At 31.3% G+C, this 18,090-nt stretch overlaps 1 protein-coding gene across 1 annotated transcript in view; it reads left to right on the top strand.

Annotated features, from left to right (window-relative positions):
* Window positions 1–18,090, top strand: part of bwa (alkaline ceramidase) — a 74,925-nt gene that overhangs the window by 32,729 nt on the left and 24,106 nt on the right. Inside the window, exons 3-5 of the mRNA XM_075354823.1 lie at window positions 746–851; window positions 6,946–7,239; window positions 16,799–16,903. Coding sequence (XP_075210938.1) covers window positions 746–851; window positions 6,946–7,239; window positions 16,799–16,903 — 505 coding nt within the window. The remainder of the gene's footprint in view (window positions 1–745; window positions 852–6,945; window positions 7,240–16,798; window positions 16,904–18,090) is intronic.

Here is an 18,090-nt window from a genome sequence, read left to right as displayed (position 1 = left end):
TGGTGAATGCCAAATGGTAATTCTGTTGTTTTTAATTAAGGTTTTTAATAGTGTATTTTATTATGGTTTTATTTTGCCTTTAGCATATGGCATAGGTGTTTTACTTCTTTGCTGTTGTTTTACATTACTGTTGCTTAATTTTTAATTGTTTACTATAGTATTATTATGTCCAGTCACTGATAATGATACTTCGTTTTGCGCAAAAAAAAGAAAGGAGCAAGATATTTTGTTATTTCACTAAGTTTTTGTATATAAATTAATTAAATTAGTTTGAGATGATTAGCTTAGAAAAAAAGAATGATTTTAAAGCTTTTTTCTTATATTGATAAATGTTATGAGTTGATGTTTGGTGTTTATCACTATTGTGCTTCATATCTATTAATAGAAAAAAAAGTTAAAAGTAAATGTTCTGCAGGAGAGTGCAGCTGTGATTTGCTGTTATGTCAAAGTTGTTAAATTTTGTATTTCAGATGGCAAATTTTATAGTTTTGTGCTTTCAGAATTTTTTATATTGTTATCATAGTCATGGCTTAATGTTACCATGATGTAAGTAACTTAATGAATTAATTTTTGTTGAATTTATAAAATACTAACTTTCTTCTTACTCCTACCTCTTTCTTTCACTTGCTTAATGTGTTTTTATTTGTTACGGTTATCCTTAGAAATACTTTTTTTTATGTATTTTTGCTGATAGATATTTTCAGTTTCATGTTTTTACCTATTTATATAATTATTTCCTTTTCAGTTGTTGGTTTAGGATCATGGGCTTTTCATATGACACTTTTATATGAAATGCAACTATTCGATGAGCTTCCTATGGTTTGGGGGACATGTATACTTGTGTATTGTGTGTAAGTTGTGACTTCTTTATTTAATAGTTTTTTAGTTTCAATATCTACTATAAAACTTTAAATTATATGTTGTTGAGTTTGAGGGTAAATATTTCAAAAATTCATTACGAGATTGATAGTTAATAAATGAAATGTAGTTGACCAGAAACACAATCAAAACAATGCTCATTTAATTTAGAATTGGTGGAAAGAGTAATAACATTTCAGTTCAGTTAATTTTTTTGATGTACATTAAAAATAAAGAAAGGTCTTAATAGAAATCTATTAAGTGGATTTGCTTTTATTTAAACGTCCATGAAATTCACTGCTTTTTGTAATTTATATATTTTTAAAATCAAAATAAAAGTAGTTATTTATTTGACCTGCATATACTACCATCTTCCATAAAAAGTTTTATTATTTAAGGGCTTTGCTTCTTCAAAAGTGAACAAGGTCAGAAGATTCAAAGTTATGTTACTCTTCAACATAATAAATACGTTTTATATGGTTTGACACTACACAGAATATAAATAGTTTACATTTTTTGTAGTTATTTGTTTTATTGTAAATTTAAGTTAAAAAAAAAAATTCTAAATAAAAAATTAAAAGTGGTACATTCCTCAGTATAGAACCAGTTTTCAGTAAAAAAAGAAAAAAGCCTCTAATCAGTCCTACAAAACCTTAATTTTGAAATAACAAACTAGAAAGATATTTAGTAGTATGTTTTGAACAAATTTCCAATTAATCTGATGCCAGTCGTGCATTCTGAGCTTAATCACTGAGTTGGTTTGGACTTTTAAAGATAAATAACCAAAACAAATTTTGCTGTTTTGTGTAAAAAAGAAAGCAATATTACGGTAGTTCTAATTAGGGAGTGTAAAAAATACTACATAAATATGTGCCATAAATAATACGAGGGTTATTTTTTTTTCAAGGTCCGATCGGTTGCAAAATAAAAACCGCGCAAAAATCAGATGGACCTTTGCGCATATGTGTTGCGCAGCGTCTCTAGTATGGCCTTCAATCACGCCGCGTCACTTCGTTTAGTTCTGAACACGCAGCTAGCACGTAAACATGTCTACAACAATATCATCTCCCGCCAAGTGTGAAGTGTGTGCGGTAATTCAGTTTCTTTAGGCTAAGGGGTGTAATGCAGCTGAAATTCATCGACGAATAAGTAATGTATATGGTGAAACTTCAATTAGTGACAGCAAAGTGCGACAATGGTGCAGGAACTTTAAAGCAGTACGTACAGATGTTCCTGATGCAGGCAGTCAGGGAAGGAAGCGAGTGTCAACCGATGATATCGTTGAGTGAGTGGATGAGGCAGTTCGAGAAAATCATTGGTTCACAATTTCTGTATTGAGTGATTCGTTTCCTGAAATTTCAAGGTCAGCTCTCTACACCATTGTAAGTGAGAGACTTCAGTACCGTAAACTGTGTGCGAGATGGGTTCTCAAGATGCTGTCCGACCATCACAAAACAATGAGAATGGACGCCTCTCTAACGTTTCTCCAGCACTACCACAATGAAGGGGAAGATTTTTTGAACAAAATTGTCGCAGGGGACGAGACATCAAACAACAATCCAAACAGTGAATGTTTCTTATTCTCCCAGTAAAACAAAGAAGTTCAAGCGAACCTTCTCCAACAGAAAGTGTATGGCTACTGTGTTCTGGGACCGGAATGGAGTTCTCTTGGTGGAATTCATGGAACGTGGCACAACCATCACTGCAGCCTCATACTGCATGACTCTTCAACGTCTATAAGCGGAAAGGAATGTTGTCATCAGGCATTGTCTTTCTCCATGACAATGCTCGGCCGCACACTGCAGCTGTAACAAAGAAGCTCCTGCAGCGTTTTAGTTGGCAAGTGTTTGATCACCCACCATACAGCTCGGACTTGGCTCCATCCGATTTTCACCTCTTTGCTCACATGAAACGCTGGCTAGGAGGACAACATTTTGGCATAGTCATCGAGCTGCAGACCAGCATAGAAACATGGCTGAAAACACAGGCGGCTCCATTCTATGACGAGGGTATTGGAAAGTTGGTACCACGCTACGACAAATGTCTAAATCGGAGTGGTGACTATGTAGAAAAGTAGCGTAACTATGTAAGTACTTGTTACAAATAAAAGATTTTTTATTTTCACTGTGGTTTTAATTTCGTGACCGATCGGACCTTGAAAAAAAAATAACCGTCGTATAATACAAAGTTATAATAAAAAATAGTGAAGTAGATAAAAATTTCCCAAAAATGGAAATTAATTTAAAAAAATTGAAATTATTTATGAACTTCCTCATGCAGAAATGTTGGAAGAAGTGGATGGATACTGTTCAGATAAAACTTTATTTTTGTAAATTATCACCATTGCATTTGATAATGCAATGGTAAATAACACCTCAATGGGGAGTCTACTCTTAAGATGGGGGTTGGGACCCCCCTGGTCCTAGCCTCTGCAGCTTTTCTTCCACTACACAGAAAGCTGCAGAACACCTTACATTATACACATACATTACACTAAAAATAGTATACAAATTACAATGTATAACCTTACACAACTGCACAACAATATTTTACACTATTTCTTCTTTCACTTATACTTGGTGGTGTGTGACGCCTTACAAAACGCAACTGTAACTCAAGGTGGAAATTATCGTGCCGATGCATGTAAGTATTTGATTCAAAAATCTGGCCAAAAGTTGATTTCACAGAATTATCCTAAGATACTTGAATAGATGATAAACAAAGAACTGACTTTTTTATCCCTCCTGCCTCATCATGTTATAGCGCTCTGTCAGAATTCGATCGTTGATCATTGTGTACGTGTCTGTTCTTGGCGTTTATTGCAATAACAAATGTATTAAAGTGATTTTTGAAGTTTTAACGAAGTGTTAACCAGTTATTGACTGTGGATGTATCAGAGGAAGGTATGTACAACATTTTTTACTAATTTTGGTAGTAATACATCATAATGTGTTATGAAAAAACGGATTTCAACACATTATTACAGGTTTGTAGAGGGGGATTTTAGCTATCATGTGCTGCCACACCAAACTCTGTAGTACTTTTTGTCTCTGTGTAGCATGCTAGTGTGCAAAATTTATCAGCCGAACCTTGTATGAAGTTACGCCATGAGGGCAAGATGGACACGTCAAATGTGATAAAAGATTTAATACAATCTACAACACGTGCAAAAAAATATAGAAAATTGTTTACGAGACTTCAAAAAAGAAGGAACAAAAGTAGTGATTAATATCATTAGAAGCATTGTTCGTGTTCATTGAAGCTGAGCTATCAAGGAAATGGTTCACGGAATGCTTTGCCAAATAAGTAGTCCCAGACTGAGATGGAAGCTTCAGCAGGATGTATAAGAATAACTCTGAGAAGGATTATCCTGTTCAAATTTTGCATGTGTTCTATGGTGGTGCTTTGTTATGAGAAGTAAGTATCAATAAATAAATGCTGCTGAGAATAAACAGTTAACAGACTTGAAGGTGGATGAGGAGAAGAGCAGCAGATTCATAAACAAATAAATTATGTAGTGGTGAAAGGGGTGGAAGAAGCTAGAGGATGTCTTCAATAAATTTAGCATATAATTACTGAAAAGGGATAGCAGCCTTTTTAGTATTTATTGAGGATGTTAAAGAATTGATAGTAGATACAACTTCAACAGCAAAAGCTTAATGCTTAGTAGGCTTTGAGTTTAACACAGCTGAAACCAGTGGATGAATATAGCTGTATTTTTTTAAAGGATGTGTTCTTCATTCCTCATTCTTTTTATTCAGTATGACATTCAGATTAACATTTCCCAGATCTGATCTCTTCAGGTGGGGATTAATCTACCAGAATGTAATCTATCTTTAGGTGAGGTCATCAAAGGATTCAAAACATTCTTTCAGCCAGAGCATGAAATGCCAGAAGTTTAAATAATAATAGTAGATTAGGTAACTTACTATTAATAATAGTAATTGAGAAAAAATGATTTAATTAACTATATAAACGCAGACAATAATTTAAATCATCAAACTACTATTATCTAATAAGAGATTAGAGCACTGAAAAAGGACAAGAATAGAAAGTGGCTGGTTCAAATATGAAAGAGGGGTTAGGCATTTTGGGATTTTGTAGTGTTTACATACTAGTAATTAACAATACTTATTTAAAAATCATAAAGGAAGATGCATATGGATGAGGCCAAAAAATTGTTACATTTTGTGAAGTTGGCATGCTTTAGAATTGTGAATTTGTCAGTATATATCAATCTTCAGATGTAATGGGGTGACTGAATGTGCTTACTTTTTTGCCCTGATTTTGTCTCTTCTTGAGATCTTTTAAGGTTTATCAATACCTTGTTATGAAATAGTATTGCATGATTCACTAGCCAGGAAGCATTTTAGCAAGATATTTTGAGTGAAAAAAAATTAAGTTAGCAGAATTGTAAATGTCCTTTGTGCAAAATATTTTAAGATTTTTTAATGTTTCCTATCACCCTCTTGGCAAAACTGTTCATTTAAAAATCACATTTTGAAGGTGTACATATTGAGAATGGATTATAAAAACAGTCACATTCAGTCTAAAATGAATATAATAAAATATTGCATTTACTCATACATTAGTTAATATTTTATTTTTATTGTCTGATTAATATTAACAATTAATGATTTGGGATGTAGGTGTATATTACTTCTGAACAGACTGCTGTAATTGCTTATAAAATCCTTCACATAGCATATAGAAGGTACAAGCTACTTATAGCTCTTACCCTTCAAGCAGAGAACTTGGGTATAAGCAACCTGAGGACATATCCTTATTGTGGGATATCTGCTCTCAGTATGTTTCTTGCATGCTTTGTTCATCCCCTTATAATTATCACGCATGCTTTTGATCTTTACCAATAATCTGCCCTTTTTACTCCTTTAATCTGTTTACAAAAGGACCAATAAGGAACTAATAAACACTTTTGAGAGCGGAGGGTTAGTCTAGGATTAGAGAATAAATATTTTAAGATTTGTAGATGATATTGTTGTTTGTTTAAAATTATGAACGAGTTAGAAAGGCTTCATGCTAGACTTATAGTAAACTTCAATGCTAGAGGAGGTATTTAATTTGAATGTAAAAAAGTAAAACAAACATAATTAAATTCATTTAAAAAGAGGGTAATAATTTAGTTATTAAGATAGGGGAAATGCTGTACTGCAGAATTTTGTTATTTAGTTAGAAAAATTAGAAATACAAAGTGAACTAATATGAAACAGAGGCTAGTAAATGCTGACAGAAGTCTTGTATTCAGGTGAAATCTACTGATTTCAAATTAAATATAGAAATTAGAACAACTTGTTAAAAAAGATTACATGGAATATAATCAAATTAATGACAATAAATCGTGGATAATAAGAAAGTCAGAAAAACGATTGAAGAGAAATAAAGTAAAATGATAAATGTAATAGACAGATGATCATGACAGCAGGGGTATACATCATGGCAGTGGTATCTGTCAACATACTATAATGAGTTATCATTAAATGTATATTGTATCTTATATATGTGTACTTATTTTAATATTATACCTCTGGTTAACAATCATTTATAACATATAGCTTGAAATGTGAAGAAACAGAAGCTTGTAAAATGTGGTATTGCTGGGGAAAGGAGTAGGTGGATTGATAGAGTATAGAATGAAGAGATTGTAATCCAAGTTGCAGAGAGAAAAATTTGTGGCTCTCTTGTTAAAAGGTGTTGGGCCACTGATTAAGGTTGTAGAAGAAATTGTAGGTAGTAGAAATGATAATGGACACAAAACAAAGAGATCTGATTGAGGATGTACAATATATGAGGCATTTTGGACTAAGAGTTTAGTATAGAATAGAATATAATGGAAATTTGGATCAAATTAATCTAATTAGAAGGAATAAAATAAAAATTACATTTTTTCACGTAAAAGAAAAAAAATGACTGATATTATTTTATATTATTATTATTGAAATATAAGAAAATGAAGTAGTATCAGTCATTATTGTTACTTTGTTAATTGTGAATATGTAACTTTAAATGTTGTTATGAGCTTTGGTCTCTTAAAATTTTGTTTAATTTATTATTATTTCTCTGTTTTAGATCAGAGGTACGATCCAAACCAAATAAGAACAGATTCTTTTCTAATGGCTTATTGGCTCTTTTGTTGACTGCATTTGCATCTTCTTTTACTGCTGTATACTTACTGTGGCCTCAGCCACTGCTTCAGCATGCCAGTTATGGTGTACTGGTTATAATATCATTTATTTTAGAGATACGATTATTACGTATTCAACCATGCAGTGTGTGCAAACAGTTGTTCATTATGGCTATATCCACATACCTGTTTGGTTTCTTTCTCTGGAATATAGATAACATTTTTTGTCCAAAATTACAGTAAGTTATATATTTATTTATTTTTAATTATATAAAATCGATCATTTTAGGAATCATACTCCTCTGCACTAAACAAATTACATTAATCCAATCAACCCAAGTACAGAATTAATAAAATAAAATAAAATAGGGTGACACCTACCTTATTCCATAATTCAAGCCAGAGCACTTTCGCAAGTACCTCGCATCATCAGGTGCTCTATAATTTTTCAAATCTTTTGTTGCAATTTACGCATTAAAACTAAACATTGCAAACTGCACATTAAAATTAAAATTGAGATTTAAAATTGTTAAAAGATCCTTTCCAATTAAATCAAAACAAAAGTAAAACTAAATGTTTTTTATATTCAAAATTTTAAATTGTAAATCAAAATTAAATATTGCATGTATATAAAAGTCATTAAAAAAAAATTAAACTAAAAGTCAAAATTAAAATTATTAATAAAAATAAAATAGAAATCCATGTAGACTAGCCAGCCAAAGTTAGTGACTGTAGTTGAAATATTATGAATTATCAATGTCTAAAAACGTGCTGCTATCTACAGCAGCTTTTACGATTGTGTCATCTTCATATTCTGAATGTAGATTGATCAAATTAAATTTACTTTTATATTTATAAATGTAAAATCTTTCTAAAATGCCAAAAACCCTATTATTTGTATTAATATTTCTTAATTTCCAGTACTTCTAAATTTGTATGAATATTGGATGTTGAATGTGTATTATTAATAAGATGATAAGAAACATTAGAGAAACCCAATTTTCTACTTTTATAATATATAAAGTGTTCATCAAATCTAGTTTTAAAGGATTTAGTGGTTTTAATTATATAAATATGGTCACAATCATTGCACTTGATTTTATTAATACCATACAAATTGTGTAAATCATATGAAGCAGTAGTATATTATTTTTTAAATGTTTTATTAAATGGTTATTTGTCTGGTATGCAGGTTTCATACAAATTTATAAGTACTGGAAATTAAAAAATACAATATTAATACAAATAATAGTGTTTTTGATAATTTAGAAAGATTTTACATTTATAATTATATATAGTGCTGCATATGCAGCACTTCTTTAGATATTGATAATTAATAATATTTCAACTACAGTCACATAACTTTGGCTAGCTTGTCTACGAGGTGGGACAATAAAGTAATGAGACTGATTTTTCTTTGCAAGATGTGGCAACCCTGCAGCTTGCATAGGCACACCATCTTTGATCTTGGTCTATAAGCTACTTCTAGTCCAAGCGGCACATTGATGCAACTGCTCAGTCGTGAGTTGTGCTGTAATAAGTGAACACGTGTTTGTGTCTTTCGTCACAGAAATGAAACCGCAAAATATTGCGCAACAGTATGCCATTTCTTTTTGCGTTAAATTGGGTGAAAACACGATGACAACTTATGGTAAGCTTCAGAAGGCTTTTGGAGAGGAGGTTATGTCAAGAGCTCAAGTTTTTCGGTGGCATAAACTTTTTAGTGAAGGCAGAACGAATGTTGAAGATGAAGACCGCAGTGGACGACCATCAACCTCACGGACAGATGTCTACTTGACTAGGGTGCGTGAAATCGTACGATCTGATCGAAGATTATCTGTGAAAATGATTGCAGAAGAACTCAACATCAATTGAGAAACGGTTCGTCTAATATTAACCAAAGATCTTGGTATGAGAAAGATTTGTGCAAAAATGGTCCCCAAAAATCTCGCACAACAACAGCGAGAAACACGGAAAAATGTGGCAGCCGATCTGTTAGAGCAAACGGAAATCAATCCAGATTTTTGAGCTGTGTTATCACTGGTGATGAAGGTTGGTTTTTTCAATACGATCCAGAGACAAAACGCCAAAGTTCACAATGGTGCTCAAAGGGATCACCCAGACCAAAAAAAGCTCGCATGTCAAAGTCAAAAGTGAAATGCATGCTTGTGTGCTTCTTCGATTCCAAGGGAATTGTTCATAAAGAGTCGGTGCCTCCTGGACAAACAGTTAACCAATATTTCTACAAACAAATTTTAGAAAGACTTCTTTGTGTCCGTGCCAACATTGCTGATAATTGGATTCTGCATCACGATAATGCGCCATTCCATACTGCTCTGTCAGTACAGCAATTTTTAACCTCAAAACAAATTTCAGTACCACCACAGCCACCTTATTCACCAGATATCGCTCCGTGCGACTTTTTTCTATTTCCAAGAGTCAAAATGGCGGCGGTCAAGGGACACCATTTTGAAACAACACAAGATGTCCAAAAAGCTGTGACGAGCATCTTTGAGGATATTACAGAAGATGAGTTCCAGAAATGTTACCATCAATGGCAGAAGCACTGGAATAAGTGTGTGCAATCAGAGGGGAACTACCTTGAAGGAGACAACACTAAACATGACTAAAACAGTAAGCAACATTTTTTTTCACATCAGTCTCATTACTGTATTGTCGCACCTCGTATATGTATTTCTATTTTATTTTTATTATTAATTTTAATTTTGACTTTTAATTATATTTTTTTAATGACTTATATTTATATATATGCGATTTTTAATTTTAATTTACAATTGAAAATTTTGAATATAAAAAAATTAGTTTATTTTTGTTTTGATTTAATTGGAAAAGAATCTTTTAACAATTTTAAATCTCAATTTTAATTTTAATGTGCAATTTGCAACTTACAATTTAAATTTTAATGTGTAATCTGCAACGAAAGATTTGAAAAATTATAGAGCAACTGATGATGTGAGGTACTCGCAAAAGTGCTCTTGCTTGGATTATGGAATAAGGTAGGTGTCATCCTATTTTATTTTATTAATTCTGTATTTAGGTTGATCGGATTAATATAGTCATTTATTTTTATGAAAAATCATTTAAGTATCTGATTTATTTTTTTCTAATAAGTCAAAGTGAATTTAACGATGATATTGTTTAGTTTGCTTTAACTTTTTCTTGTTTGAAAGGTGTAGATTAGAATTACGACTCAAGTGGTCTTATCATAATATTTCCCAATGCTTTAGATTTTAAAAATATTTAACTGAGTTAGATTATTTTTGTGTAGCACAAGAATATTGCTCTAGAATATGGATTCTGTAAAAAAATAATTATAATTATTAATAAAAAAAATGTGCTGATGATTTGCCTTTAAACTTTACTAATATTTGTTTCCTGAAAATTATTCATTCAATTGAAATCTATAAAAGACCAAAAAAATTGTTTGAGAAACTTAAAAAAAATAATTTTTCTATGACCTATATAAATATGTTATTACTCTTTGTTGGGAATCTTTTTTATCAATCAAATAATTGCATGTTTTTAAATAATAAAATATTGCTTCTTGAACCAATTGAAAGCATGCTAGTATAAAGTTTAACAATTTAAATAAAATATTATGGTCATATTTGTCTCAATTATGAGTGCTTGAGTGGTTTTCTTAATTTGAAAAAGGATGCAAATTATTATCTTGATTTAGAAATTATAATTATAATTATAATTAGCTTGGTTTACCAATCTAATCTATACCTGAACAATCTCATCAGAGATTGTTAAAAAGTGGAGAAAATTATGTATGAAAATTGATAAATTTTAAACAAGGTTGTTTTCTCAAAATTATTGTAGAAGTAAGGAATCAGTATGAGTAATTTTGAAAGAAAATCTGAGTTTGAGAAAAAATTGTTTACACTTTGTATTGCATTCATTCATTCATTCATTTAGTTTCAAGCAAACAGGAAAGAGGACCAGTTGTTGGATTAATTCAGTGGTATTATAATGACAGTGATTTAACATTTTTGATTTAAATTTTAACTGGAAATGAAACTTAGATGTTTCAGTACAGTCCTAAGGCAAAATGACAAGAGTCAAGAATAATATTCAATGCCTTCTTCTCATCAAAAAAAGTGTGGTTAGAAAAATCCTGAGTGTAAACTGTGTTGGATTATATTTTTCTAAATCAAAAGAATTCTTCATTAGGAATTGATCACAAAAACAATCACAAGAGATTTTTTATAAGAAGGTATAATACCTTCTTATATACAGAGGTTGGAGTTGACCTTGTTAGGTGCAAAGTGTTTGACTAAAAATTGGTGGTTGTTGCATTACAACGCACCTTCTTATTCTGCTGTAAATATAAACATTTTTTTTAGCATAAAAAAGTTTTACAGTTATTAACCCCAACTTCCTCAGTCATAAGATCTGGCTCCTGCAGGTCAATAGAGACATGAAAGGAACATGATATGGGATGATAGATGACATTCAGGCTGCGGTGAACCAGGCAACTTTCAATCAATTGGAAGTTCAAGCGATATCAGAAGTGGAGTTTGAGAATTATTTCCATAACTTGCACCAAGAGTCAAACAATGAATGGACATCAGCAGGGATTATTTTGAAAATAAATAAGCTTATTTTGTTGTAAGTAGTATTGTTGTTTTTATTAGTGCCACTCTCAGCATTGAAAATGACATTGTAAGTTTTTAAATGTTAAAAAAAAAAAAAAAATCACTTAACGCTCACAAATAATAAAACAGTATGTCAATTCCAAACATAATATTAATATTGTTGTAGCTGTGCATTTTATTTTTCATTATCTTCACACAGAAGTAATTGTGTAAATTGTGGAACTTGAAGTGACACTACATTTCCTACATCAATACCTCCCCTCTTCCTTCCATTCACCATTTTTTACTTTGGTTGACTGCTATAGTCACTGGTAACCAAAATAAGTCAACATGGTACAGAAAACTTCATCCTCTTAACATCATCATCATGAATGTTATGTGTAGGCTATACAACCTATCCCACTGGTTTGGTCTAGTGGTGAACGCGTCTTCCCAAATCAGCTGATTTGGAAGTCGAGAGTTCCAGCGTTCAAGTCCTAGTAAAGCCAGTTATTTTTACACAGATTTGAATACTAGATCGTGGATACCGGTGTTCTTTGGTGGTTGGGTTTCAATTAACCACACATCTCAGGAATGGTCGAACTGAGAATGTACAAGACTACACTTCATTTACACTCATACATATCATCCTCATTCATCCTCGGAAGAATTATCTAAATGGTAGTTACCGGATGCTAAACAGGAAAAAGAAAGAAAAGGCTATACAACCTGTATCATTGTCATTAACTCGACCACTCAGTCTCACAACTTCTCCCTTCATCTCTTCCTTGGCTGCCCTATTTTTCATGTACCAACCATTCTATAGTTCAACATAATCCTTGAATCCTATCTCCATCCATCCATCTATATGAATCGTCCACTGCTGCCTACATTGTGCATGGGTTCATTGTATTCTTAGAAGATTGTCTTCTTAATAGATCTTCTAATAGAATTTGTATTGGCTAGATGGACTGTAACTTAAATACTACCAATTGTAAATTTGCCTCTGAATTGACTCGAATCACCTGGTCATCTGCAAACAACATTGTGTCCAGAGTTAAACCATTAATCATAAAATTATTTTGTAAAACCTTTTGCCAATTTTTAATAGTATTGTCAGTATAAATTAAATAATATAGGTGATAACAGACACTCTTGCCTAACTTCTTGATTTATTTCACCATTCTTCCACTAACCTGATCACCCAGCTTAACATCAATATGGATATTTTCATATAGATTTGGTATTGCTCTAATTAAATGTTCTGGGACACCTTTCCTTTTTAAAACTTCCCGCAGCTTCAAATGAGACACCTTATTAAAAGCTTTTGTGTAGTTAATGAAAGTTACAAACATAGAATATCAAATTCACAATGTTTTTCTATTAGCTGTCCCAGCACGAATACATAGTCTGTACAAGATCATCATCTGTGAAATATGTGTTCTCCCCTAAATTCACTCACGAAATACCATTTATACTATTCTTATTATTTTAGCATAAATTTTGTACCTGGCATTCAGCAAGCATATATCCTATAACTAATGCCTTTCTTAAAAACAGGTATTATAAGAGATTCTGCCTAAGAATCCAGAACACTTCCTGACTTCCAGAAATCATAGAAGGAAAGTAATCCCATCTTGAATCTCAGGCTGATGGATATTTAATCAGCTTCATATTCATTTTTCAGCCCCTTTCCCATTTCTGCAGCTATGTAGAGCATTAATAAGTTCTTCCATTGCCAGATCAACATTTGTATCATTTTGCACATTTATGACATTACCCTCCCCTGAAGCCCATATAGATTGAAAGTAATTTAACCATTTCTCTCTTCCTCTCAACATTTTCTTTACATTTGTAAATTTTAAATTTGTGTCTGCAGGAATCAGTTCATTGAATGGGGCTTTGGCATTTGAAATTTTTTTTACTTCACTTGAGTTTCTGTGATACTGTTTTATTTGACAGTCCAGGTGTTGCAAAACCATCAATCAGGTTATATAAAGATATAGTTTACCATCTTATCTGATTTTTCTCTTATTTTGTTTACTCTCTCTCTTTTTCTCTCTCTCCAAGACAGATATTTCAGTTTTGGTGGGATCCCACTTGACTTTTACTTTTAGAATCTTTTACTAAATAAAACTGTTTTTGATTTTAATAATATAAATAATCCTATTCCGAATATTTTTATAAAATATTCAGTCTATTACTTCTGGTAATTAAGCATATTTGATACATAAGTTTGTCTCATATAATTTGTTTGATACAGTAGTGTTACTCACAATCAATCTTAACTATTTTTAAGTGCAAGGTGTTCTAGCAATTTCAGTCTTTTTCAGTGTTTGATTTTGATTCACATTACTGCCAAACTCCTTAACCTCATGCATATATAATTATGAGAAAGGAAGTAGTAGTTTTGCTTGTCAGGTAAACTGGAAATGTTTTCCAGTGGATGGCCAAAACACTGCCAATTTCCAGTTGTTAAACTTTGTTTCTTCTGACATATCAATGGTTTTTATCATATCCCAGTCATGTTTTTACCCTCAAATGGTTCTAGTTTACAACCCAATTCTTTGACATTTTCCTATTTTACCAGGTAAATAAAGCTAGAGATTTTCATTTAGTGTGTTCAGATTTTCAGAGATCTGGGCAATGATATTAATGTTTACTTTTATTTACCAGTTTTTTTACCTATCAGTTTTTATTGTAAAGGACTTAAATGTTTCAAAGCTTATTTTCCCTCTTCATTGCTTTTCTTCCACAAAAGAAATTTGAGATAAAATCATTTGTTATAATGGATTGGAAGTTTCCTTTCGGAAATTTATAATTTATACCTTGATTGTTTGCCTTTATTTATTTGTATTGGTTGGAGGGTCTGTAAAGCCCTGTCTGTGGTATGATCTGGTGGTAGTGGAAAGCTAACAGGGGTTTTGGGATTCTCTCCCAACATCTGGACAATAGTCCTGTTACTGATGTGCCTAACAGGGAAAGCTCTGGGTTTCATAATTCTTTAGGAATAAACTCCTTTAGCGACAAAGTTTTTAGGAAAAAAGTAAATTTTTTTATTGCTAGCTACTTCACAGTTTTTTGACTTTTCAATGTTTAATCTACTTTTGCACTTGTTGCTAATGAAGAAGATCTAGTTATTGTGGAATCTTAAGGTGCTGCTTTCTGGTGGTTAAGACACATCTTACAGACAGCATACAACAGATAGACATAGAAATTAGATCTTTTTTTCAAGGTAAAGAATACAGATGCCTAGGAAATGTTCTCAGGCCCTTACTCTTCTGAATGACCATAAAAAAATCAGACTTTTCATTGTTACTCCATTCATCTATCATACATGGTACCATTCTTTCTGCAGCAATAGACATTTGTTTACAGGATTAAAAAATTTGCATTAGCAGTTAAGACCATTCACTATGTGGATTGTAATTTTCTAACTTTAAATATGAATAAAGCTATTAACAGTATATTTCTCAAGTAATGTACTATTTCTAATCAAGTAGTTAATATTCCCATTAATGATAATATGGTATATGTGTTCCTTATTGTGTTCCCAAAAATTGTACAACATTTTTGGAAAATCTGAAGTGCTGGGACCGTTCATTTTTGTTCTTTTATTATTATAATAGTTATGAGATATGTGTTAATTTATATATATATAAATATGACTGGCGTGTATTTCATAAATGAATGCATGTGAAGCCATTCCAACTAACTGTGGTTCAACATGTTACAGATGATGACAAAGTTGCTTGGCTGCAGTTTTGTGTAGAAATGATGAATAGAATTGTAGATCTTACATTTTTAGATAACGTAATTTTTAATGATGAGTCAACATTTCACATCAAAGGCAAGGTGAACACCAATAACTGCCCTGAGTTTGGGGTAATGAAAACCCTCATGAAACTTTGCAGCACATTCATGATTGCCCAGTCTTTGGTTAGAGCATGGTTTTTTGTGCTCTAAGCAAAGACTGTTTTCCCTGGTTTTCCAGGAAGCAACCATAAATGATATCACTTATCTGGACGACATGGTTCAAATTTTCTAATTCCTCAATTAATTAATGTTGACTAAGATGGACGCCATTACTGTTGGCAGGATGAGCACCACCTCTTTAATGCCTAGAAGTCTGAGATTTTCTTGATACTTGATTCCCAGGTTGGTGGATTGGTCGTGAAGATTCAATTGCATAGCCACCTCAATCCCCGGATTTGACCCCGCTAGATTTTTTCTTGTGGGGTTTCATTAAAGATTGGGTTTAAGTACCACTTTTGCCTGCTGATCTTGTTGAGCTAAGACTTCAAATTAATACCACAATTGCTGAGATAATACCCGACTTGCTGGATACAGTTTGGAATGAAATCAACTTCTGGTGGGATGTATGTTGCATTACAAAAGCAAGCCACCTCGAACTAAAGTGAATGTTGGATGACAAACTTGATTTATTTTTCTATGGAATGAGACCTTAACTGAATCTGTAAGTTATCTCAATGAATTTTTTTGTGCTTTTAAATCAGTGAAGTCCTTTTTGAATCACCCAGTGTAACACAGTTTCATCAGAAAGGCGATTTTGATGGTTCTGCAACCAAAGGAATTATAAGTAGATCAGAATACAAGAGTTATATGGTTATATTCACGCATCTGGATTACCATAATTTTTTAATATTAAAAATGCAGTAACTGGAAACACTAACTATCTGTTTACTACAGTAAATATTTCTCAGTGGAATTAGAAAATAATTCTAATAAACAATTAACAATATTTGGTGTATTATTTAGCATAATTTGCACAAAATGATTGTAGTACAATTTACTTGTGATTGAAAAGGCAGCATATAATCATAGGTGAATGTTTATATGATGAGTAGTAGTTTGAAACCCTCATAAGAAATAAATGGCTTATGCTTCTAAATAGCTTCAACTAAGCATATGCAGTTTCAGTATAAGAAATTTTAATTATAATATTTTTGCGTAAAAAATGTTTAAAAATAATTTTTACTTCTAGAATAGTCATCATATTCTATTTTAATGAATAAAAAAAAATTAGAAGGCACTGTTATAATTTATTTACATGTAATTCTTTTGTCGCTAATATTTGTAGTTTAATGTTTAGAATATTTGAATATTATCCACCCAGATATATGAAAAATTTTATTTTATCCAGGGATGCTATTTTAATTTAAAACTTTATTTGCAGATTTTTAAGAAGTTCTGTCAGTCCAGTGATTGGCCCATTTACACAGTTACATGCCTGGTGGCATTGCTTAGCAGGTTATGGCACTTACCTTCAAGTTTTTTTTTGGTAATTTGACAAATTTTTATTTATAGAAACATTTTATTATTATTTGAACTTGAATTATATAAAATACTGCAATAAACTTCAGCAATTTATATTAAAAATTTTAAATTTTATTAATCCTATATTTAGTAATTGAGAATAATAAAATTATCATTTCATCAGTTACTCATACTGCTTGTTTACTGTAAATTAAAAATCTTTACAGACCCAAAAGACTATGCATTCTGATAGAATCAATTTTCTGTTGCTGATTGATGTGTCCAAGTTTTTTTCAGTAAGTTCGTTTGATATTTAACTCTGCATCCTGAGACTTTCACCAGATGATTTTCCCGTATTATACTGTGTGTAATTTTTTAATTTAACAGTAATTCAATTATAGTCACTATAATCATGTCTGTATCATAAATATGTTTTTATTAAAAATTGTGATACATCAGATATCTTCATATTTTTGTATAAAATAGCACAATTTTTTTGTTGTCTTTAAGTAATACGCAAATAATAACTGAAAACAAAATAAGTATTCCTCTTCATTCACTGAAGTAGTGAAACATACTAATAATATTTAGAATAGTTTCTTTTACCTGTGGATTTAAAATTAATATAATTGTTGAATTTGTTACATTTTAACATAATGTGAGTTCATTGGATTTGGACAAACGTTGGTTATAAGAGAATATAGTAAAAGGCATAATTAATCATGGTCAACCGTCTTAACAAATTTTACCAAATGAAAAAATTAGTTTGTGTTTGTTAAGGTTTGAGGTACCAGTTCCAAATATATAATAGAAAAAATTCTAGCTTTTTGTTTTATACACATTTTACTTAGGTACCTTGGACAACAGTATAGTGAATTATAAATGATGAATTCACACAGTCTCTCTTTACTAAATCATATTACTTTCATCATATTTATTTCAAACTAATGTTTAGGAATAATTATGTTTATTAACTTACTGATTATGAAATTCTGTTTTTGAAGATATTAGTAGTCATTTTATGTATATAAAGTAATTTTAATATTTTATTAACTTTGTTATTAAATTAAACTTACGTGATATAATCTCATAATATGACACATCATCCAACATGTCTCTTCAACTTCTCAGGAACTAACAATAATCTCCTGTAAATGGCTGAATCCTATCTTCCCAATTTTTCAATATCTTTTTTCCATTTCATCCCTTATT

Source organism: Lycorma delicatula, chromosome 1 (genome assembly GCF_047948215.1).
Source record: "Lycorma delicatula isolate Av1 chromosome 1, ASM4794821v1, whole genome shotgun sequence".
Lineage (NCBI taxonomy): Eukaryota > Metazoa > Arthropoda > Insecta > Hemiptera > Fulgoridae > Lycorma > Lycorma delicatula.
Note: the sequence above shows the minus strand (reverse complement) of the source record. Positions and strands in the feature narration are given on the sequence as shown.